General features: G+C 38.0%; 1 protein-coding gene across 4 annotated transcripts in view; it reads left to right on the top strand.

Annotated features, from left to right (window-relative positions):
* camta1a (calmodulin binding transcription activator 1a) overlaps nt 1-25,934 on the top strand; it is a 568,653-nt gene that overhangs the window by 14,066 nt on the left and 528,653 nt on the right. For all 4 annotated transcript variants that reach the window (XM_057830217.1, XM_057830223.1, XM_057830218.1 and 1 more), the window contains one exon: nt 8,812-8,915. In XM_057830217.1, the coding sequence (XP_057686200.1) occupies nt 8,812-8,915 (104 nt within the window). The remainder of the gene's footprint in view (nt 1-8,811; nt 8,916-25,934) is intronic.

Genomic DNA, 25,934 nt, shown 5'->3' with positions numbered 1-25,934 from the left:
CTATGGCTTCAGAGCCTCGTTTGTGAGCCTGTCGTGCCATATTAACATACATCAGAGTCCGCTAGCAATAAACCATAACTTAATTAGGACTGGCAATACAGTTTCTATCACCCATATTGCATGTTCCTCTTTTTGATGCTCCCAAAAAACAGTTACATTTTACTTATTTTTTACTAGCCTATAGGCTTAATTTTATTTCGTGTTCACATGACTGCAATTATTATTTTGACTGCTGCACAGTCGTATGCACCTCATTTTTAAAATTGAACACTTATTCTACTCTTGGGATACGAGTTTATTTTTCCCATTATCACATTTGTGATTACAAATACGTCCCTCAAAAAAAAAAATTTCCAACCGAAAGAGTAGAAGTGACAAATTAAGTAATGCACAAATGTTAATTGTTCTTTGCAGAGCATAAATTATATATGATAAATATTTGATGTTTGTCCACAACCAATTGTTATAATGTCAATTAGCTGAATAAGAATCTTACAATCCAGTGGTAGCAGCGTCCTGGCTATTAACAAACAGCCAATCTTTATCTTACGTCCTTCTTCTTACGCTCTTTGCCAGTGGATTGATTGATTGATTGATAGATTGATTAGGCACTACACCCGGGTTGGCTGACCACATTTCCTCCCTCTCCCTTGATTCCTGCATGTGGTCTGAGCCTTTTCTTCCTAGACCACTAGACTAATTTGAACTCCGTCCTTACCCCACATTTCACTTGATTTTATTGATTTTTTTATTTGTTCATTTATTTATTTTTTAAATGTTTAAACATTTTAGGAATGCCATGGAAACTGCATGTTTGTATTGTATTTTTTTCCTACCGTGCATGCTGCGAATGGATGCCATTTATGTTCACTTCAGTCGACTGCAGGCCTGTGTTTTTTTTTCATGCGTTTTGATGTGCTTGCATTGATGGAATCAACCCTTGAAGAAGATTGCCTTTCAAATCCCCTGGCTGCTCGTGTTGCAAGTAATACACAGTTTGTGTCACACACACGGTAACTGCTTGAGTGTTTGAGTATTATTCCGTCCGTTTAATAAACGGATTAAGTGATCAAAATGGCCTCTTATCTGAAGATGTGAGCTTCATTGTTAGTTGCAGAAGGTGCAGTATATGACAGCACATTTCTTGTTGAAACAATCCTCTGTTGCTCGGAATTCGGTTCATGATAACAAAACTGGCCAATCTCGATTCTCAAGTGTTGTATTTGTGCGAGATGTAATTCCAGCCCAATTGGTTTCACAAATGATTTCTTAAAATAGCAACGTTAATTAACGATATTGGGGCTGCAGCTATCGATTATTTAAGTAATTGATTAATCTATTGATTAATTAGTTTGATTAATCGAATGATTGAATAACAAACATTTCATTCATTGCAAAATAATTAAGGTGAAAAAAAAGCAGAAAAAGAGCAACTCAGGCAACCCCAGTTTATAAATAATTTTAATACGCCTGTTCTGTCCTCACTAAATGTAACGTTATTAGCTAGACAGACAGCAAACATGACAATTTGTGGTTTCTTTAAGTTCCCTATTAGACTTCCTTCACTTTACTTCCTTCACTTTTTCCACATTTTGATTTTTTTTGTGTGTGAAGCTGTAACACAAACACATTTACAACTATGAGCAAAATGACACACATTTCGACATTAAAATCCCCACAAAACAATTGGAGTTTAAAAGTAATTTGTCAAATTGATATGTAAATTTAGTAAATCGAATTAACCTAACTTGCAAAAGTCAGCGGATCTTTTCCAGATAAGCCCCGCTACTAATGCAAAAAGTGCACGTGCAAAAAGTTAAGCCCCACCACTGTGCCAGCTCCAATTTAATGCACGCACTAAGCCCCGCCCTATCCCTAATGCGGCACACACCGATCTTTAATGAACAGCTACTTGTGTGAGTTTGTTTGGAGGCAAAGGTACCAAAATATGGACCTTTTCATGCAAATTATTAATGACATGCCCCAATTTCACAATAAAAACTAATAGTACAAGTGATGTATCCTTTTTTATAATCTTTTAGAAGTGGCACGGGTTAACTTTTTGGCAGGGTTTATCTGTAAATGATCCAAGTCAGCTTGCTAAAATGCTATTAAATGAGAAAGTTTTACAATTCTCTTGACAAATCGTAAATATACATCTAAACTAAATTACGAATGCACATACAAACATATTAGTTCAAATATAAACTTACAGCCTTAAGTTGGCCTCAATAGGGAGACACTGGATTCAGCTATGTTAGATGAGTTATGTCATATTCACTGTCGTCACCACAGGGAAGTGGATCCTCCGAAATCAATAAAACTAAATTCAACACGTTCAAAACAGACCATTTCATCGGCACTCTAATTAAACGAATCATTGAAGCAGCAAAATTGAAATCGAAGCTTTTTTTCTAATCGAATTCCTCGATTTAATCAAATAATTGTTTCAGCACTAATTATTATCTTAGAATTCTTCAGTTTGAATTCAGTTTGACCTTTTAATTATATCTCTCCGCTTATGATTCGATTGAACGATAACTGCAAAAACATACAGTGAAAAAGATTTTAATCAAGATTCGCACATAATCTGTAAGATTTTATAATGACACGCGACCTTGGCTATTGAGCGTTTTAAATCGAGGATGTCGGTTCCACTTTTAATATATATATATATATTTTTATTAATGAATGAAAATATTAAAATTGATCAATGTGTTATGTTGTTGGTTTGCGTGTCTCGCTGTTACTGCTGTTTCACCAATAGTATGCTTCTTTTTGAATAATGTTTTGCCAATGATGCTTAAATGGTGTGAAATGTTAATATTGGCTTGGTCCAACCTCAGCAACAAAAACTAAAATGAAGCATTTTTTTTTTTTAAATCATTGTTTCTCTCTGTTGGTTGGTTTCATATTGCTGCACTGTAGATTTTTCGAGCATGAACAGTTAAACTATTTGGAAGATTTCAGTCTCATTAAATCTGATGTAAACGTACAGCTGCAATGTCGCACGTGTTCCAGAGAATTGTCATAATATCACAAGAAAAAAGTATTAATATTACGAGACAAATGTCGTTATTATACTTATTTTTTACATTAAGTGAACTGGAAGTTGTTTAGATTCGCAAACTTTGACATTTTGTGAGTTCTGTGTGAAAGGAAAACTGCTTTTGGCAATGGGTATAGTGCGAGCAAGGCATTGCTGTGCTTCCTTTTAATTTCAGTGTGAACGCAGCCTAACACCATTTTAGAAAATATACATCGAATCAAGTCAGATATGTTGGTAATGTGATGGTCTGGGGCTTCTTTGTTACCTTAGGACTAGGGAGCCCAGCAGCAATCGATTATTTAAGTAATCGATTAATCTATTGATTAGTTCGAATAATCGAGTAATTGGATTACAAACATTTAATGCCTTGCAGAATAAATTTTAGGAGATGTAAAACAAAAGAAACAAATGTTTATGCTTGCAATAATTATTTTGGCTTGCTAAGATTGCACTTTCAAAAGAGCATTAAATGAAAATGCAGAAATGGACTTTAATTAAAAAAATTAAAATACCTGAGCTTAGCCTCAAACAATATAAAAAAAAAAAAATGAGGATCTAAGTGCAACAAAAGAACAATTGGCTAACTTGTATAGCAAAAGTCTGATAGCTTAAGTGCTATAAATTGCAATTTTTTTTTGTACAACACTCTTAACAAATCGCTCAAACACATATTCCTACAAAAAAATTCCAAATATACTTCTACTTTAAATTTTTGACTGCATTAACACATGTAAGCTTAAACAGAAACTTATAATAACCTTGTGATAGCCTTAACAGATGAGCAGTTAGATTCGGCTGTTTGATGAGTTACTGTATGTCATATTCACTGTTGCCACCAGAGGGGAGTGTATCCACCAAATCAATAAAACTAATACAAACACTTTCAAAACAAACCATTTCAATGCCACTCTAATTAAATGAATCCTCGAAGCAGCAAAATTTGATTTGAAACTTTTTCCTAATCGAATTACTCGAGTTATTAATAGCTGCAGCACTATTTAGGACTTGGATGACTTCATGTGATTGACTACCTTTAATTCTGCTCTTCACCACAAAATCCTAATTAAGAAAGTTCAGTCATCAATTCAACACACGGACAAAAACATCAACTTTTTAATGTCTTAAAACAACAAAGTGATAGAGGGAAGAGTGGGCTTAAAAATCCCCACAGAAAAGTGAAGAAGAGTCATTGGCCAATCTCGAGAATGTTTGATTGCATTTGTTGCTGCTCAGGGGGGCAATTACTTTTTCACACAGAGCCAGGTACCATTGATGTTTTTTTTCTCTCTAATAAATAAGAGCAGTATTTTAGGTCTGCATTTTATGTTTAATTAGGTTATCTTTGTTTGATATTTGTATTTGTTTGGCAATCTTAAGCATCAAGATGGGAATCTAAACATTTTCTGTAAAAAGTAATCGAAGAAGGGTTCAGACACCCTTTCATGGTACCATACATTCTGAAATTTATTCAATGAACCATACAGCTTTTCCCTGAATGTTTCATTTACAGTATAACTACAGAGAAGCAAATAATATGTCACATCACGGTGTTACGCTGCTGTGAAAAATATTGTTACTCAAGATTTTCACCACCAGCAGTGATTTGTTGAGTGATCTATGGCCAAAACATTAGCTTGCAATTTCACCACAATGTGGGCACAGATTAAAAAGAAAAGCTGTCAGTCTCCAAGCATGCTGAGACAGAAACAAAGAAGACGGGGGCTGGTGGTGGTGGGGGGTTTGGGGGGGGATAGGGGGGGGGGGCTGCTGGTGGGACCCACGCTTGCGTTCAGGGCTCGGATATTGATTAAAGATTTGTTTTTGTCAGCCTTTCCAGGCTCATGACCCTCGCTCTCATCTTGAGGGTGGGGCTAGAGAAAGCTAGCATGACAGAAATCTCTCAAACACGCGCAGAATTTGTGCATCCAAGCCAAGGTCAGTCAAAATCTAAAAGAAGCACACACAAAATTGCTCTTCAAAAGCGGAATATCTTTTATACTTGTTTATAATACACTCCTGCTGATTTTCAGATAGCCATGCTCAACATTTAAAGTATTATTCTCAGTGTTTTAATAAATTGGGATTTCACTTTTTCCTCTTTGTGCAGAATCGGCATCCTTGATTTTTGACAATTTGTTTTTCTAAAAAATGCATACGGTTATTGGGAAATTACGCCAAGTCATAATACTTCATCACGCTTTGTGCTCAGCAAGCCGTGTGTTTTATGTAGAGTTGTTTGAATTTGGTAATATGTAATTTATTTAAATAGTTGGAAAGATTGCGTGGTGTAGCTATAAACATGGTTTTGAGCAAAGCATGGCAGATGTGTAATTTCATCTCCTACCAATCAGTTCAAACTAATTAATTGTCTGCATTCCAAATTTGGCATCCAAGCTAATCACACGAACACAGTCTTGAGCTGATGAGATGGTCGACAAGTGTTTAAAGTGTTGCTGATACATGATTCCAGCAGAACATCTGGGCTATGATTAATATAGATAAATAACAGCTGAGAGAATAAAACAGTGTTATGAAAGTGGCAAAACCGCAGAGCACAACGGCAGTTATGTTGCATTCTCTTTTTTTGCGCTTTGTGCCTCAGGAGCCTCATGAGACGTGTTTCTGTGTAAAACTGAGCGGCTCTCAAGTAAGACAAGGACTGCCAGATTACAGAAGGCCAAGTCTGAACATCTGAGCAGCTGAGTGCCACATCTAAAACACATGCTTTATTTAATAGCGCAGGGCACTGTTTGAAACAGAGAAGAGGAAATACAGTCATCTGTGACCGAGACGCATAAATCACAACGGCCCTCAGATGTTGATGTGCAACTGGCATTTCAAATTGTCTCCGACAAACCAAACACAAACGATTTGTCCATTATCATAATGCATTGTGGCACTGACAAAGCTTAAACAAGCAAGTCAGTTGTAGAACTACAACCCTTCATGCGGTACATTTTAAATCTTCTCATATTTTGGTTTAGTAGCAAATATAACAGTCTGACCGATACATGTACAATCAAGACACAATGTCATTTTTAATCCAATTAACTCCATAATTCTTTTTTTTGCAAGGAAAACACATATGTCCTTTCAGTGTGACCCCAAGTGAGCCGTTTGTTAGTGAGGATAAAGATCAGGTTTTCTTCTCGGTCATTCAATAACATTCTTCATGGGTCTTTCAGGTCTTTACAAGTATAGAAGGATAAGACAACAAAAACAACAGCAAACACAAAGATGAGCGTCAGCACTTTAACCGATTACATGCTCAAGTACAAAATGATGTCTGAGGTATTTTTGCTGCGCCTTATTTTCCTATTTCTTTCTGATATATTCAAACTGTAAATGAGATTCTCCCAAATATACTGTATCTGAATGACTAGTGCTGACATAATTTGCTTATCCGGTGGGTGGTTGCTAAAAAAAATGGCGCTAGAGGACCATCCCACCACACACAACGAAGACAAAAGAAAAGTTGGTGTTCAGAGGGTAGCAACACCTCCATATAGAATTTTAAAATGGTAACCACCCGTCTGCTTATGGCGAGTCCCATGATTTGATAGAGTTATTAATAGTTATTTATTTATTTTTCTTTAATACAAAACTCTTATTTCTCTGTTTCATGCTTAATAATACGATAAACATCGGTTGAGGGTTTCAAGAAAATTTACCAATCATATCTGCCAAATTGCTGCTTGTTCTGAAGTGAGTTGAGTCATACCTTGAGTGGGTGCTAGTATGCCAAAGCAAAAAAAAACAAAACAAAAAAAAAACTTGGCCGAATGACAGCTAGTATCTCAAAACTCAAAAGTAAGTCAGTTAAGAAACCAGCTGTATTTTGTCTGCTTCTCAGCACTAAGACACCAAGTTAAATTGCTTCATTATTTCAAAACTCACTGGTAGTATTTTTCAGGATGCCAAGATGCAAGGGTCTATGATTTTGTTTTGGATTTTGCCACATCCGTAAGTGTTTTGGCCTGATGGCAGACAGAGCAGACACATCTGATTTGTATCTCAACTCTCCTGGTGAGAAAATCCTCAACATCCTTGAGTTGTGATGTATTCCAGTGCAGTTTTGTCTAGGCATGCTGGTGTTATTGTGCCAGAGGGCAGCACTGAATCCCGAATAATCTGTGGAAAGACAGATCTGCAATATGTATCTGTCACCACTGCTTTCTGCAACACATTTTCCCTGTGCATTTAACATAGCAGTAGGTGGGAGTTAGTCTGAACCTTAGAGTCTACCTGTGCGAATTCCTGCATATGAATTGGCTTCTTGACCCTACATTGATGATGCACTGCAATGTTTTTGCTATTAAAACTGTTTCCTCACACCTCATTTCCTCCTTTATCTCTGATCACTCATTTGCATCATGTTTTGCAGTTCACATAGCTCCTACGGCACCCTAGAGCAGATGCTGTATGTGATTGTTAATTGGCTGAAGCAAGTTATTACACATGCCTATGCATCCCATATTGAACAGTTTACATTGAGAATTATAGGTACAGATGGATGCTGCAAATCGTACAGATATCCGGACCTACTTTTTTAATTCCTCGGGGAACAATGGGTTTTCATGTTCTGAGCTCCATCTTCATCTCTGTGGACACACTCGCACCAAATTGTCCATATGGAGCTGTTTGGCCAGGAGCACTGAGTTGTGCATCAAGCCACATATGCTCCTCTTATATCCCCATAATCAAGAGCAGCAGTGGATTATTTCTTTTGGCTTTAAAGTGGTGTTTTGCTTTAGTTGAACTTTTCTCTCCTATTTTACTGCCAACTTCTCAAATCAGCCATCCGAAGAATACACAGTCAGCTGTTTTCTTCGTTCACATTCTGTTCTGTTTGAATATCCTAATATACAATCTTGTTTGCATCCTTGTACTGCATTCATGTTTAAAGACAATATAAAGCAAACAAATATATACATACATATATATTTCTCGTAAATTTGACTCACCAGAGAATGAGAATTGTTATTAACAGCTTGTTTGTTTGTACTCTGCACAAATACTGTATGATTTCATCATCTTTAAATCTGCATCTAGTACAGTCAGAAACAAGCAAAGCATGGCAGCTTCCTCTATTCGAGATGCTGATGTTTTAGGTACACCCATGCCTCATTAACCCAGTTAAATGTCCTTTGGTCCAAAACCACACCAGCTGTTACTTTAAGATCATTAACATCACTATTTTTCATTTCTCTCACAAATTTGACTCATGAGGACCTTGCACCATATAGTCGACATGTTCCCCATAAGTAGTACAATGTGCGCATGTCCGCATATGTGAGTAGGAAGAAAGCAGCGCAATGAATCCGACATTAAAGTGCATCCATGCATGTGGGGATGCATGAGTTTTATAATGCTTGTAAAATGATTGTGAAGTTCACATTATAGCTTGGGTGATTTACATTATGTGAAAAGCGCCAGGCCCGGTCATTGTAATAATTTCCTGGAATAATATACCACATTGTGACACGCAGTAGATTCTTCTACTAAATCCTCAAATGCAACAAAATCACTCAAGGGTGTTTATTATGTCTAAATAATGTATAGACACAGCCTTTACTAGTTGACAGTGAAAAATGTTGGGTCAACTCCCTTGATAGACTATATTTCACAAAAATATCATGTATTCAAGCGCTAAATGAAATGAATGCTATATTCTATTCTTTGTTTAATTTCCTTTTGGTTTTTGCCAATGCTAATGATGCTGTTGTGTGATGCTTTTTTTTTTTTTTTTTAATTTATTTTAGATGAACATGGACATTTGAAAATATACCTGCCGAAGAAGCTGCTTGAATGTCTACCAAAATGCACCACGCTGCCGAAGGAGAGACACCGGTGGAACACTAATGAGGTAAAATCAAAGATTTGTCTCAAATGAAAAACATTAATATTGTACATTATAATTTGGACATACAGTATCTGTAAAGCTATAAATCTTTTAATATTTTTTAAGTACAGCAACATTCCCGTGCCAAAATTTACACTTTCGTGCTGTATCCTGTCTTGCAAATTCATATTGTCAGTTGTGCCTTACTGCGCCTACCCATTGTTCTTAAGAAACTCAACAAAGTGGTGCTGATGTCTGGGAAAAATAAAATGTTTCTACACTGGCCACATTATAAAAAGGAAATACATATGGAGCAAAAAAATTGTATTAAGTACAATACTATAGTACATTGTTTAAAAAGTAACTTGTTCTCAGCAATCTTTTAATTCCTGTTGCAACACACAGTATAATATGCTAAATACAATGCTGTTTTACATTTGCTCTTAATATTGAGGTTTTTTTTTTTCCTCAACATATCACAACCTTTGAAATTCTCCTTTTTGAAGCAGTTTATCAATATTAATGGGACATTTATGATTTTTTTTACTGTCCAATTTAAATTTAAGTCTTTGAAGTTATTTTCTCAAAAAAGTGTTGACTGATATGTTCCTTACCAGCAACTTTGTTTAAAATTGTCATTGCTATTTTCCTTCAATTTTTGGATATTAAATGCTCAATATTAGATTGATTATTCAGTATTACTCCACACCTCTTAACCATACTGTATGTCAAATAAGGGGTAACCAAAGAGCAATACAAAATAAATAATGTCTTTTCATTGAAGAGATCTGAACATTTCTGCAAGAGATTTACATAATTCTGTGTTCATGTAACTGAGGTTTCCAATTTACCTTGTTTGCTTATTGCTCAGAATTTTATTTGATCAACATTGCCTATATCTGTGATATGTATTATTAATTTTCTGTCTGTTTTAGGAACATGCCATGCAATGTCAGAATCATAATCCTTTTAAATGCACAATGCTTATCTTTTATTTAATGACATTACAGTGTTGTTGTTGTTCTTAGTAATTTTTGTTTGAATATTATATTCTCAGTGTTACTGTCTACAAAATAGAAATTAAAATGGAATTGAATGAAAAGGAAACAAAAAATTAATTTTATATTGAAAGAAAAACAGATGGAACAGAATGGAGGACTAAATACCTGAATGTGTTATGAGCGGTCAGGAAATGCCAGGGACTCAGTTTAGAGGGGCTTTAGAATTTATTCTCTAAACAAAGTCTCAAACACAAGAGTGCCATAAAGGGATAAATGTGCTTTTTGGAAAAACTAAATGTGACCATGACAACTAACTCACTGGAACAGCTACTAATCTAATACTCGGGAATGCGTGGTCTACTCAGGAGCGAGGCTACTAAGAGAGAAACAATGCTAGTGCTGGAAATCATCTGGTAACTGGTGTATATTTGGCGTGGGCTTAAAAAGGCTCTACTAGTAAGCCACACGTGTTCCTGGTTAGCCTCACTCCTGAGGAGACCGGTCCCTCTCGTGCCCGTGCAGCCTACAGACAGAGGGAAAAGGTATCAAAGCATTGCAAGTGGAACGTAAGGTAGGATCACAACAGGATGAAAAGATTGTTCAACAGCATGGTTTCACAGAAGACTACAATAAGCAAATTATGAAATTTCAGTTGTCAGTTTTCACTGGAAGGAAAAGGATCAGAAATGGAAGACCACAAATAATTCTTATTAAGGCCAGAGGTGCCAGGCCAATAGAAATATCAGAGATGCCAAGGCGAAGGATGTTGTGAATAGTCACAGAACACACATTTCACCACCAGAGAACTACAACTTTATTTGCTACAGATAGTGTCACTGTGCATTGTTCAACAATTTAGTGCACTTTGCACAAAGACAAACTGTACGAGAAAGTGTACGTAGAAGTAAGGGTGTAATGGTACATGTGTTTGTATTGAACCGTTTCGGTACGTGGTGCTTGGTTCGGAACGGAGGCATACGGAACGAGTTTCTGACGTAATGTAACCCTTACTTTTCGAGGCTGTGAGTCGATCGGGTTACAGTTTCTTTGTGTAGATTATATTTACTCCGTCTTCTCTCTATAATGAGGACCAACACGGTAGAACAGTATAACCCAGAAACGTCGACGGTGCGACTACGTGGCCGCCGCAAGAACACAGTGAAACGCGGGCGTTAAAGTCGATCAGCCAATGCACACCAGTCGCAGTGCGGCCGCGTGTCACACGCGTCCCAGAAGCGGCTCACGCGACGCATGCGAAAAGAACGGCAGAATTTGACGCGAGACGCGACCCTCCTGCGTCAATACTACTACCGGTAGCAAGGATCGGGCAGACCGGAAGTCACTCATGTAAAAATATGGTGGATCCGGTCGACTTTCAAGCTAATATGCAATCGTTACCCACTTTTTGAGTCCATCAGATCTCTTGAGTGGTAGCTCGGGGCACAGTTGACTTGTCTTTGTTGATTTACCACTGTCTTGTGTGCTATAATAATAACCAATACGGCCCCGTGATCAATACAAAACCCTCCTACAAAACAAGTAGGAACTAATATTCACATAGGAACTAAAGTTGTACAACATTAAATATACAATATAAATGAATACTGCATCACATTTGTAAAATATAAACACGTAATAAAATAAATAATAGCCCATTTAAATAAAATGAATTGAAATGAGCTAAAACACCTGTAATTAAATGATAATAACACACAGATCCTGCTTACACAATTAAATTTCTGTGTAGCGCTTTAACTTGAGAAAATTCACCAATAAAGCTTTTGAAAACCGTTCATAAGAAAAAAATGATTCATTGAGGCATTTCATTTATAAAATACATGTTAAAATCTTTGTCATTGGGACTGCTTTTCTCTTTAGCACAGGACTTCTTTTTTCTTCTTTCTTTCAGAAAGAAAGCTGACCAATATGCGGGGTCTGAAAGGCAAATTGTTGTTGGATTATCTTTAAATACCCGTTACTTTTTGAACCGAATTCTAGCTTTGTATAGGCTAATGTTCCTACTGTTGAAAGCACAAAGGTACATAATAAACAACTAGCACATTTATATTATGCATTTTGTTTTCTTACTGTACCGAAAATAACCCGAACCGTGACCTCAAAACCGAGGTACGTACCGAACCGAGATTTTTGTGTACCGTTACACGCCTAGTAAGAATCCTTTTCGGCACACATGCCACAAAACAGATTTACTTGAGGTATGCAAAAGTACATTTGGATAAACCAGCTTCATTTTGGAACAAGTTACTGTGGACGGATTAAACAAAGGTTATGTTATTTGGTGATAATAAGGGGTGTTATGAATGGTAATGAAAGAACACTGCATTCCAAGGAAAGCACAGTAAAATATAGTGGCGGAGCCGTCATGCTGTGTGGCCAGTCCTAGGGCTGTCCATTACAGGTAAGATCGGGCCTAAAAAATCCAGGCCGATCCGACCTAGGTCCGCGGGTATTAAAGCCCGACCCGGCCCGAGCTCGATCAATTTGCGTATTTGATTTGCAGGCCCGAGCCTGAAACAAACCCGAAAGAGGCACGAGGAGGTGTGGTCCTCAAAACAAATGATCATACAGATGTTTGACGATCATCATTTCTGCCACTACAGATTTTTAAATGCCTGCTCAATGTCGAGGTGCCAGTCTTTCTGCTCTCGTATGAGAGCAAAGCGCCACATTCGTTACATTCAGTGAAGCTGACACAGGTTTTTGTAGCATCTTCAACAATCAATTTGAAGCCTTTCCACACCCCACTCTTACCGATGCATGTTTGTCTTTTCAGTTCCACCATCTTAAGTTTGTTTTTCACTTCTTGCTGCCCCATACATCGAATTACCTGGTCAAAAATATGTAACAGATGCGGAGAAGATTAAAGAGAGGGCGGGGCCACGACGTTCACCTGCGCAGGGCATGCTCTGGCTTTGCGGCTTCTATTTGCAATTACCATACAGCGCCTTCTCTGTTTTATCCAAATTATTTATTTCATAACAAGTATTCCTTAGTTTAACATCCATACATCGTTTTAGTACACATAATATATAAATATATATTTATTTTAAAAAATGTTAGTGAGAGAGAAGCCCGGCCCGACCCAAAATAATTGACATTAATTGACAATAAGTAACCCGACCCGACGCGTTCGGACTAGGGCTTAAGATCTAACCTCTACTGTCCATGCTCGGCAACCATCAAAATTTACTGAACTGGAGAACTTTTTTATGGAGGAATGGTCCAAATTAGCTGTTATTTTGGCAAAAGGATGATATACTGAATATTGGTTCTCTTTTTCTGTTGGGGTGCCCAAAACTTTGCACCTGTATAATTTTGTTTTGATGCACATTGCATATTTTCTGCTATTCCAATAAGTCTTATGGAAATATTACTCTGTTCATCAGTTAAAAAAAAACAACAACATTGTGTTTGTGTGTGTGAAAAATAAGTTGCTGATCCAAACACCCAATGATTGATGATTTATTAATTAATTAATAAAAAAAATGTCTGGGGTGCCCTAACCTTTTAATACCACTATATTGTCACAAAACTATATGAAAAATAGAATTCGTAATATAGTGAGGCTGCAAACCTGGAACCTCTAATGATAAATACCAAAGGATAGTGATAATTTGTAATTATGCACATCGTGTCCGTCATCTGTTTGTTCCTTGCTCCAGCCCAGTTCTGAAAAATAATGCAAAAGTATTGTGTTTGTAATTGGCTAAGGCTGTTACATGTTTGCCCTCTCTGACCTGCATTTTGCTGCGAGCAGTCTAAATTAATTAACACGACTTTGAAATTGATCTCAAACTGTAATTCTAAGCCCTTGACGAGGCTAAATGCTGTCGGCTACAGTTGTTAGCACGTCTGCTGGATTTTTTTTTTTAGGCGCGTTTATTTTCAACAAAGCCAAGCCACTGTGTTTCTGGCAGCACAATTTTTTTATACAGCTGATAAGAATGTAGGGAAAGCCAGTGAAAAATATGATCCCAGAAGTGGTGTCTTATGCAAGTCAACATGTTTTTCCCTGACAGAAGAAAGCAGGGAGTAATTTCCTAAAATGAAGAATGTTTCACTGCTCAGAGCGCAAACATTATCAGTGACGGGAGGGAGCGTGACACTCTTGATGGGACGTGAACCTTTGCGAAAATAATAATCAGTACATCTAGCTTTTCGTCAGCGCCGAGTAGTAAAACAAAGGCGAGCTCGTTGACGCGCTCTTTGGGAATCCTGCTTTTATCTTCTCTTTGTGAATAGTGTGTTGTTTTACCATGGTTGCAAAGAGCCCATAATTCCATGTTTTAACCTCAAAGCAGCTATCAACACAGGATGCAAAGTAACGCAATAATCAATTTCATTATCGCCATAGCAGTGGCGGCTTAACCGTCACAGGAGATTCTAATTGGTAACAATCTTTAATACACAGTATCCACTTTCTTTTGTAAAATCAGCATACCTGATTCCGTTTGGTGCCATTAAAAATTTCTTTCATTGAGGTGACATCTTGCTTTTTGCAACCTTTGGGATGAAAAGTCAGTAAGTAAGTGGTCACTCTTGCAATAAGGTGACCTGAAATTAATATTATCCTCACCATGACTCCCATTGGTATCTATCTGTAAGAGAGAGAGATGTGTATGCATACATTTCAAGCATTTGCTCAAACATTAGCAATAGCAAACACCCTTTGTTCATTTGAATTATCTTCTCTTGCACAATTCTACGAAAGGGATGAGCAGTTTTTGGCTTAACTCATTGGCTGCCATTGACCGTCAACAGCCCTGAAACACGCATTCACTGCCAACCCTTATTGTTCATGTGGATTGGGCGTCTATTACCGTCAGTAGCAGCCAATGAGTTTTTGTAATGATCAAAAAATGTGTCCTCAGAAGAAATACAAAACATTGCTATGACTGGAAAAGGAAACATTAGACAAACTCTGGCTATACCAGTCACCTTTTTGCCGCTCAGGTATGACAAATAATTCTTTCAGGGCTCCATATGCTTTTTGTCACTGTGACACTGTGACCTCTATTTTTCTAGAGATTTCCGTTAAGATGGAAATCTTTTGAGAGAAGAAGATTCCACACAGGGATGGCTTTAGACTTATATCCCCTTCATGCTCAAACATTGTCTGCCTCTTGTTTGGTTATGCTGGCGTGAAGGTTGTGTCACCTGAGTTGTCCTGGAGAATTACAATGTTCCTTGCTGAAAGACGCAAGACAATGCTCCAATTCAAACAATGCTATGTCATAGGAAGTTGAATTAAAAAAAAAAAAAAAAAGGGCCGTCCCTCTTAAGGAACAAAATGCAAAATATATTTTTTGAATAATCTGATCCAAAGATGGCCGCAGGTCACAGTATTCTGGTTGATATTGCATTTGTGGATCAACAAATATCTTGAAAAGTTTTTAAGTTTTCTTCCATCTCAGTGGGTTGCTATTTTTTACAACACTGCCCCGCTGTTGTCAACCACAATTAACTCATTCACTCCCAGCCATTTTCACCTGAGCAAGGCCCTTCGCTCCCAGCCGTTTTACTGGATTTTGACTGATTTTGAAAGGCCCACAGAAAATTCTGTTCTATTGCTATATAAACATGGAACCCACCAAAAGAAAGATTAGACTATTCTTTCAGCAGAAAAAAAGTAAGTTCATATCTTCTTCCATTCTTTAGAAATCAGCATTAGAAAATAGCTTAGTTTGAGCAATTTTCCAATTTCTGATGAAAAAACAGAGAAATTGAGCTTTTTGTGAACGCATACATTTCAAACATAACTTTGACTTTAACACAGCTATTTTTCGCTTATGTGACATCCCAAACATCTGAATAATGTTTTCGTTCTACAAAATAACAAACAACAATACAAATAGAGCTTTTGATCGCAAAGTAACAATTTATTTACACATAACTAAACAATTTAAATGTTGAACTATTTGGGCACATAACAACGGAGAAGCTCTCGGCTGCTCCCAGTTGAATGAGGTGGGTTTCTCTGATGAGTCCGGATCAAGATCGGTGTCACTTTTTTCATGGTTCAACCTTGGGCTAAGGAGTGGAACCTGACGCTGTTGTGGACGTCACCGTCTGTCTCATCAAGATAGATTTTTTAAAATCCTTCTTTGACGATGGTTTTGTTTTCTTTACAAAACACTCCTCCAGTGTCGTTTGCCTTTTTTTCCTCCGATCGTTCTCCACATTTTTCTCAAATTCTCACGCGTCTTCACAAGATCCCTCCAACTTCCGTTTCCTGACTATTTTTCTTCACTTCCTTTCTTGGCCCGAGATGAGTTCTTACCAAATGCGCTACTGACCTCCAGTGGCCAGTTTTATTGCTTTAAAATGGGTTTTGAGCTTTGTGCATTGTATCTTAGATAGATCGGAACCTCTAGATGCCTCTTGTCAAAACAACGCAAAAGACGTATAAACTATAAATACATTTTTGGGACATTGAAGCAATTAAAAATAGAAGGTATTTACACATTTTTGGGAGCAAATGGGTTAATACAATAGTTTGTAATGCAGGCACATTAAATGTCACATAATTGAAACCAGAAATCGGGTTTTACTGTGTATCTGCGACTACCGGTGTCAATATGGGTTGAAAACATGATGGTTTGAAAATACCATATTTTGGGTTCATATCATCATCTCATCAATCCATTTAGGATTCATCATTTATACTTCACGTCTAAGTTCGTATTTCCAAGTCGAGGCAAAAAAATGGCCAAATGGCGTTTCAAACGTTTGGTGATTTGTATATCAAGGAAAAGCTCAGTCTTCTTGAGTTTTAACAAGTAGCCCGATATTCCGTCATTTTAAAACACTATTGATAAACAGAATGTTAATAAAACTCTGACAGCAACTATGTCCTCAGACTCTTTCTTAAAAAGTGAGCGAGTGCTGCATTAAGCCTGGCTGAAACCGTGTGCGACACCCTCAGGCTGTAATGAACGACCCGACGCTCCGAGTACTGTGAGCTCTCACTCAGCTTGGCGGCAACTGCTTCTGAACCGCCGCTGAACCGCTCCAGAGAAGAGAGCAGCTGCTCTCGCCTCCATTGGCCTGCTACACATTTAATGCCCGTGTTGTCAGGACTAAGCCAGCGCGTTTCGCACCACTGCCAGCAGAAGCACAGCACGGTGCCCACTGCACATGCAAGGTGAAGGAGTGTAACAGATGACAAAAGACGGTGATCAAAAGCCTCAACAAATATAATTAAAGGTGGGATTGGATAAACTGGCGCACCTGTCGGTAACACTTTGAGATAGGCACAACAGTGACAAACACGACTGGCTGCACAGCGGCACGGTTATTCAGTCCTTATCTTTGACTAACCTGCGCTTTGTCAGTGTTATCTGGGATGCCGCACTTATGGTTTGTCACAACAATTCTTCCATTTGAATACAATTACAGAGATGAGACACACGTGTTTAAATATGTCACATTAAACGACAATGGCGCCGTGTCTGTGTGCAGTAGCCAATAAAAGGCTCTCACCTCTTCTCCTCAGGCCGCGTCTCCTATAAAGCATCGGCTTTTATGGACACAGACAAATTAGGTTTTTGTGAGGTGTATGGCAGACCCAATACTTTGGCCCCTTTAGAAGAACCTGACCTCATTAAAACAAAGCATAAAATGCTTTTTGTCCATGGGAATTAATGTGACATGTTTAGAGAGACTATTCCAGTCATTACACGTACTAAACCTGACCCGTTTGTGTTGTTTTCACACGCGTTCATGCTTGATTCACTTTTTTCCACCCCATTTTTAGTTGAGCTCCGACTAGACATGCACATTAATTAGTACGATTTCCACCAACTCATGCTGTTTGTTCATTATTTTTTCTGATGCAGTAAGTGGAAGTTAAAGGGCATTTTGGTTTATTTATTTTTTTCAATGTATGTGTTTCATTTTCCCCCCTTTGGTAAATTGCAATCTGTCTTTTAGGGACGAGTGCCAAAAACTTCAATAAATAATATCGATTGTATGGATCTCCTGTGGGGATCTTTTAATGTAAGTTTGTTTTTCCTTCATATCATCTCTTAACTGAACGACTCAGTTGAGCCTTATGGCAAAATGCCTGCACAATTTACTTTGGCGGCTCAGAGAGCTCAGTTTGTCAGGAATAGCGTTGCATTTTGACAGCTACTTCGATTTCTTTCTTTAGCACAATCACCCAGGGTAATTGATGTATTTGTGAGGAGTCAAGTGATCATATAATTTGATTTGGCTGCAGAACCTCTCCATTGCAGTTTACTAAATACGTTTCATGCTGTGTTTTCACCTCATCACACGGTGGCATTTAAAAGTTGCACATTGACGCTTGAGTTCTTGGTAACTTCCCGTGAGCTTGATAAGTTTGCTGATCAGCTGTTGCACTGCTGACTGGGAATTTAATATAAGAAAACTACAGTCAGGTTGTTTTAAGTCTCCTGGAGGCTCTTCTGCACGGCATGTGTGTGCACATTGAGGCGGGGGCCTGCTATATCCTCTGAAGGCGTGGTTATTGCGTGACCTCCAATGTAGCAGATACAGGTCACTTCACCTCTTGTGGGAAGCCTTTAAATTGAACCCAGCTTGTGTCTTCGATTTCTTACACTCTTCTTCCTCTAGTGTCCCTCCTTTACTCACCCTCACTCTCTTTTCCATCACGTGTTCACTGAGCTGTAAAGCTATTCAGGTATAGATGTGAAAATTTCTACCATTTCCTGTAAATTGCCTGGTCAGGCATTTTCTGTGCGGAAGTATTTGGTGACGGAGTTGAATTCCATTTAATAAACTAGACCATGTAATTTCTGTAGAAATTCAACTGAAGGCTAAAAGTTATAGTTAAGTTTGGGAAATGAGAACTTTCTGAATATGGAAAATATTTTGTTTTTGCAATTGTCTGAAACAGTCAATCCATTTGAAGAGGTAGGGAATAGTGTCTTTTTAGTGTGGGAACTTTACCATTGAAAAATGTTGACTTTCAAAAAATGTGATTATTATTATTATTATTTTTTAATGTGGAAAATATTTTGTCAAAGAAATGGTTTGAATTGGTCAATAAGTGTCCGGGCTCTTCCTTAGCGATAAGGTGAGAAGAGAAGCTCGGTCACACAGGAGGGACTTGGTGTCGAGCCGCTAAGCCTCCACGTTGAGAGGAGCCGGTTGAGGTGGCTCGGGCATCTGGTTCGGATGCCTCCTGGACGCCTCCCTGGATAAGTGTTCCGGGCATGTCCCACCGGCGGGAGGCCTCTGGGACGACCCAGGACACGCTGGAGAAACCATGTCTCTCGGCTGGCCTGGGAACGCCTTGGGATCTCGCCAGAGGAGCTGATTGAAGTGGCTGGAGAGAGGGAAGTCTGGGCTTCACTGTTAAAGCTGCTGACCCCGCGACCCGGATTAAGGGGCAGATGGTAGATGGATGGAAGGATGCGGGAATAATTTTGACTTTGTCTAACTTTTGAAATTAGGGGATTCTTTTTTTTCAACTAAATTAAATGAGAAACGGATATCCTCGTGGAATATGCTTGTGAGTGAGTGATTTGGTAGCATCTGGTCGTTAGCATTCGGTAGCGTTGAGGAACTGTTAGGTAAACTTCCACAAAACATCTAATGAAAAACACACTGCTGCTGAAACCGTCACTCAGGCTGAGGTAAAGCCCTTTTGTTACTATCCAACCGTTTCACATCTTCTCTGAGTAACTCTGAAAGTGATGGTACCAAATGCTAGCGCAGCTAGCCAGACTCCATGGTCCAGCCAATCTCTTAACTGACTCTGCCTTATGTATTTGATAGACAGCACACGCTTCATTGTGCTGGAAAACGACATTATGAAATAAAAATGCCATTGCGGAAAAGACATTATTAAATTAAAAAAAAAAAAAAAAAAAAACTTTGTGAAAAACGCTTTTTATCTTGTAAAATCTCATTGTGCTGAAAAAACGACATTATGAAATAAAAAGGCTATTGTGGAAAAAGGCATTATGAAATAAAAAAAATATGAAAAACGCTTTTCATCTTGTAAAATCTTTTTCATAATACCATTATCTTATTTTACAATTAAGGGCCTTATTACAAAATTTGTTATTTATCAAAATGCTATTCATTTCAAAATGTTTTTTTCATTCATTTATTCATTTAATTTGGACCCTGCAATAGGTTGTCCATTTATAGTCAATGTGTGGTATGCTGCTAGAGGGTCCCCCTGCAGCTGGTTCCTCAGGTCTGTCTTCGCCTACACAAAAATTAAAAAAGATGAGATCTAGGAAATGAAGACACACAAGCATCTCTTACTTACATTGTACAGTTCTGTATATTGTACAGCTGACCAAATGTCTTACACTGTTCATTGCAGAGAAATCTCTCTTACAGTTCACTGTTGAGATGGGCACTGTCAACGCAATGGCCGACAGTTGGCTAAAGCAAAGGTACAGCCCACCCCATTAATCAGTCTGTGAGGCCATCTTTGATATCATGGTGACCTGGTCGATACTCTGAAACATATTCATATTCATATTCTTAGCCATTAGTACTACACCGTTTCAACCTCGTGTTTTTAAACTGAAGTGTCTTTGTGAGAATTACTTTTCTGATTGTTTTAAAGTTAGTCCCTCGTGCAAACTGATAAAAAAAAAACAAACAAACAAACAAAAAAACCCATTTATTTCAATGAGATGAAAATACTTATTTCAATGGAAATTAGCAATCTGTTTTGAGATTTTATGGGATAAAGAATATGCTATAAACAATGAACTTTTTTTCAACACTGTAACATAAGTTAAAACAATTCAATTATGATTAATAAAAATACTAGCTGCACAATTCTTAATACATACCTTGATTTGTGTGGCACAGCCAGGGCTTGAACTTTGCAAATTTCTGTCCTATGTTGGGTCCCAGCCAGATTCCCTGTGTTTGCTTTTTTTATTAGTTCTCCCTCCCTGGACCTAGTACATCTTCCTGACTTGTGCCTCCAACTATGATCTTCCCTATTTAGTTTTTGAAAAGATTATCTCGACTGTAAATTATAATGCTTGTCATAATCGATTGGTTATTTCTACTCCTCGGAACTTGAGAGTTATATACCTTCGGAACTGAAGGGCACCCTGGAACATGAGGCTCACGTTCAGAAATATTTAATTTACCTTAGAGGCTAATAAAATATTTCGGAACGTAACGGTCTACATCACCACAACACCTGTTACCTGACCCTCCTCCTTTAACCTGTTTTGAGATTTTTTTGGATAAAGAATATGCTATAAACAATGAACTTTTTTCAACACCGTAACATAAGTTAAAACAATACAATTATGATTAATAAAAATAATAGTTGCACAATTCTTAATACTTACCTTGATTTGTGTGGTACAGCCAGGGCTTGAACTTTGCAAATTTCTGTCCTATGTTGGGTCCCAGCCAGATTCCCTGTGTTTGCTTTTTTTATTAGTTCTCCCTCCCTGGACCTAGTACATCTTCCTGACTTGCGCCTCCAACTATGATCATCCCCATTTAGTTTTTGAAAAGATTGTCTCAACTTTAAATTACAATGCTTGTCATAACCGTTTGGTTATTTCTACTCCTCGGAACTTGAGAGTTATATACCTTCGGAACTGAAGGGCACCCTGGAACGTGAGGCTCACGTTCAGAAATATTTAATTTGCCTTAGAGGCTAATAAAATATTTCGGAACGTAACGGTCTACATCACCACAACACCTGTTACCTGACCCTCCTCCTCAGGAACTTTTCTCTTTCCAAAATACGGTACTTTAAAATAATCATCTGAAATTACAACCAGTGACGTAAGCAACAAAACATGCTATGCTAGGGTGCGACGTTTTGGGTCAAAGACTCGCCATAAAAATTTAAACATTATGTCAATGTCCATTTTAAAGTCGTCTTCACAGGCTTAAAGAGCATATGACACGAGAAAAAAAGTCTTAAATGGCATTATTATGTAAATTAGAATCATATTTTGATACGATTCGACTATATACAACAATTTAGCAAAGCACAGATGACGAGAAATTAGTCTTTTAATCTGCCGCTTAGCCACGCCTACCATTATAGAGCTTTAGCGTCCCCAAAAGGTGGATGACGTCAGTGGTAGACTGGGCTCATCGGTTTTACTATTCAGCCCATTGAGGGGGAATTATTCAGAACGAGGAAAACGCGACGAAGAGAGCCGCAAAATGTCATTGTTTCAGTCGCTCTACTCCAATATTTTTACAGGACATTCTTTTTATCCAAATATTTTTCTCCAATAGCTATATAAATGGTTTGAGAAGGACCAGTCAGCCCGTCAAGGGGGAACTATTCACAACGAGGAAAACGCGACGAAGAGCGCGGCAAAATGTCAGTGTTTCTGTCTCTTAACTTCAATATTTTTACAGGATATTCTTTTTATCCAAGTATTTTCCCCAATTGCTAAATAAATGGCATGGTTATGACAAATAACAGTCTTGTGCTGAATGGAATATGAAGTAATAAAAATGCATTTATTCAGGACGAGATGGCAAAATTACTCCATAATGGTCAAAACGGTCGACTTCCCCTTAACTGTCGCACCTCCCGAACGATATTTTATGACACCTAAATCGGACATATGTCATTTCCCTTCCCCGGCTTCGGAGAATGTAAACAAACCAGAAGGCGTGACAGCTAGCCGACATGCTAACCCAGACCGAGTGATGTTTCAAAGTCTTCGAAGCGGAAAATCACACATAACTAGCCTGGATTATTTGACATGACGACCCGGTTGTCGATTGTCTTCGCGGATCGGCAAACCGCCCGGCGGAGAGCAATTTACAGTTCGTTCCCGGAGGAGGGTGGCTGTAGTTGTTGTGCAGCTAACGTGCTGCTGCTAATGAGCATTAGGAGAGCTTTTTACATGCCTATCAATGATCAAACGTAAGTAGTCCTTTATTTAAAGGGAGTTTGTAGTGTTTACTTTGTAATCGGTGTATTCGTATTTGACATAATACAAAACAAGATGTTTACTCACTTCCTCGTAAGTCCAATGGTCCCACAGTAAATATCCACGGTGAATGGGAACCTTTTGAAACTCCAAAAAGGCGCATACGCCTCTCCCTCATACAGAATGATTTTTCTGCAGCCGTTTGGCTGGCGTGATGCGAAAAATAAACGTATTAATCCGCAAAATCAGCTGAATCCTTCGTCCTCATACACAACAGTACACTGTAGCGTGAAGAGGACGTCTTCTACCGTACACGTCACAGCGCCCTCCTCCTCAATGCAAGACCGAAGCCGGAAGTCACTCATTTTCATGGCGCAGGATTCAAAAAACGAAATAAAAATAGCGATCACTTCCACACGCATCCAAGTGGTCCATATCATTCAGGGGCATAAAATATCGCGTGTATTATGAAATAAATATGCTTTTTCGTGTCAGAGGCACTTTAAACCAGAATTACATTCATTAAGTTGAAATACCTTTCTGTGGATTTTTCTCCCCATTTCCAACTTCGTGCCAACGTAGTCAGGCACAAGCTTACAAAAGGAGAACTGATGTGATTTTCAAAATAAAGCATGTAAAGGAACTATTTGTATTTGAAGTGCTATTTCAGATGACTTATGGCAAATAGTGCGTAAATAATGAGCTATATATATTAATTTAGACGTCATGTTAAATTATACAAATTATAAATTAGAATGTATCTTTAAATCTTTAAAAAAATAAAATCATTTGCAAGGCGTGGCGTCTTTTATTTTTGTAAGGCAGTGCGCCACAATCTTCAATATGTAAGGAAAACCCTGGAATAGACATATACATGATACAGAGTGTCTGTGGAATTAATTAATTCACAAGAACATTTACTGGTCTCTATTCCTCAAATAGTATTATCATGCAAATTTTGCAAGCATCACACAAAACATACACTCAAAACAAGTAAAATTCAGTACCATAGTGTCACGAGTTGACAGAAAAATTGTAAAAGATTGCAAACAAAATTAATGCCAGCTTTGCTCTTGTCACTTGTACCCCGGTGGAATACAAAAACAGTGGTTTAACATCCTGTCGGAAGTGTCAGGAGATTGCAGCTTACAAGAAAGCCACTGCTAAGCTATATTACTTCATTTTGAATTATGCATGTTACTTTAGATAGCATACTGCTCAGCAGAAGTGTATATTGTTTAGCCAGTGTGGTTAATGCTTGGCAACTGCAATCAAGGTTTTTGAGTTGACATCACAACTGTAGAAATGACTCAATTTGAGAGAAAAAAATCTAGTTTTCATTCTAAAACATGTATTTTTGTCTCTGGATCAATCATGCTATTTTGTCCTCTGTATTTAGTCACGAACTGGAGCATCGCCTGTACATAGTCTTGATGGAGTACATCCATCTGAATGAGCTTTCTCTCGGGTAAACTCCTTGTGGTAATCTCCAATAAAAATTCTGAGCTGAGCCTCAGCTGAGTTCATATCCGGAAGACTTGCCCTTTCAGTTTTATTTTGGGGTGTTTTAAAAACCATTCTTGTAGCTTGGCATTTGTTCGGCTCCACTAGTTCTCCCATTTTGTGTTTTGCCAACAACAGTCCGAGCTAGCAGAAGGACATCGTGTATCTTCTTTTTTTCGGCCGAGGCAATGAAAGCGAGGAGAGTGGCTCCTTCCATCATGGCTTTTGGAGTGTCAAAGATTTAGAGGATGTTAGCGGAGAGTTGATGTTAGATTGAGGAGGCTTCTCTTCGGCAGGAAATCCCTTTGCAGTTCTTTGAAGACAGTCTTGGTTCTTGTCATTCATTCAAGCCCATTGATTATTTCTACTCACGGTCGTTGGTCCGTTGCACTTATCTATTGTCTCTCCCTTTTTGACCTGTTGTCTGCTCATCTCTGATCACTAAAGATCCTTGAGAATGAGAGGCCAGCAACAACGGATGGATGAGATCCTCTGTGGCCCATTTTGGACCACAGCCAATCATGCTTTTTTGATCTGAATGACAGTTCTGGGCATGGCAGTGTCTCTATCATGCGACTGCACAAAGCTTTCCAATGATTAAACTCGTTGCACAATCTGGAAATAAAAACAATGACCTGCTTTTTAGGCAGTAAGGCCACAAATGTGTATAATATACAGTATGTATGTATATATTAGACACAGGTCACGGTTCGGTACGTACCTTGGTACAGGGGTCATGGTCTGGTATTGGTTCAGTACAACAGGAAAAAGTTTATATTTTTTTTAATCACAGCATTTGAAATTTAGAGTTTGTTCTATTGGGTAAAATAAAAGGCAGCTCTTATTAATGTGCAAAATAAATAGATGAAAACATCAAACTTGTGAATTTGTGTATGTATTGTTCTAACATTTTTTAATTCACAACTTTTTTATTTATTTATTTATTTATTTATTTATTTAAAATAAAAATAAGATAATACCATTTTCAATCTTGGCTTACCAGTGAACACACACTCCCACACAAGCTGTATTTTTATATTGTTTAAATTAAAATAAAAAGTGCAAATCATTCTCAAGCTGAAAAAGCAGCTCTTGAAATAGTGCAAAAGAAAAGTCGCAGTTTTTTTTCGAAGTTTGGCTGGGGGTGCGACTTATACTCAGGAGCGACTTATGAGTGAAATTATTAACACGTTATGATATCATTTCACATGTTATTTTGGTGTTTTGGAGTGACACTGATGGTTTGGTAAACTTGTTAGCATGTTCTTTATTCTATAGTTATCTTAATAACTTAATAGCTATTGTCACGTTCGCGTTCTGCCTTTGGCAATGTGTGTTCAATTGTATTATTGACTTTTTTATATTGAAATGCATGCTTTTAGTTTGTAGCGCTTTCACGCCCACGTGGGGGCGCACTTGCACTTGTTTACGTGAAGAAGAGCGCTCACACACCAGTAGAAGACCGACAGCTACGTGGCTCTGACTGAGTGGGCAAGTTAGCGAGAGAGAAACACTGCTGCTAACCTACGTTCATTGTTTATGCTTGTAAAATATCGCTATAGAGGCGACGCCTGTGTGTATCAATTTTTCTGTTGTTGTGTGTTTTCCACCCGCGATCGGACACTTAGAACCAG

This window comes from Corythoichthys intestinalis, chromosome 2, assembly GCF_030265065.1.
Source record: "Corythoichthys intestinalis isolate RoL2023-P3 chromosome 2, ASM3026506v1, whole genome shotgun sequence".
Lineage (NCBI taxonomy): Eukaryota > Metazoa > Chordata > Actinopteri > Syngnathiformes > Syngnathidae > Corythoichthys > Corythoichthys intestinalis.
This window is presented reverse-complemented; position numbering and strand designations above follow the sequence as displayed.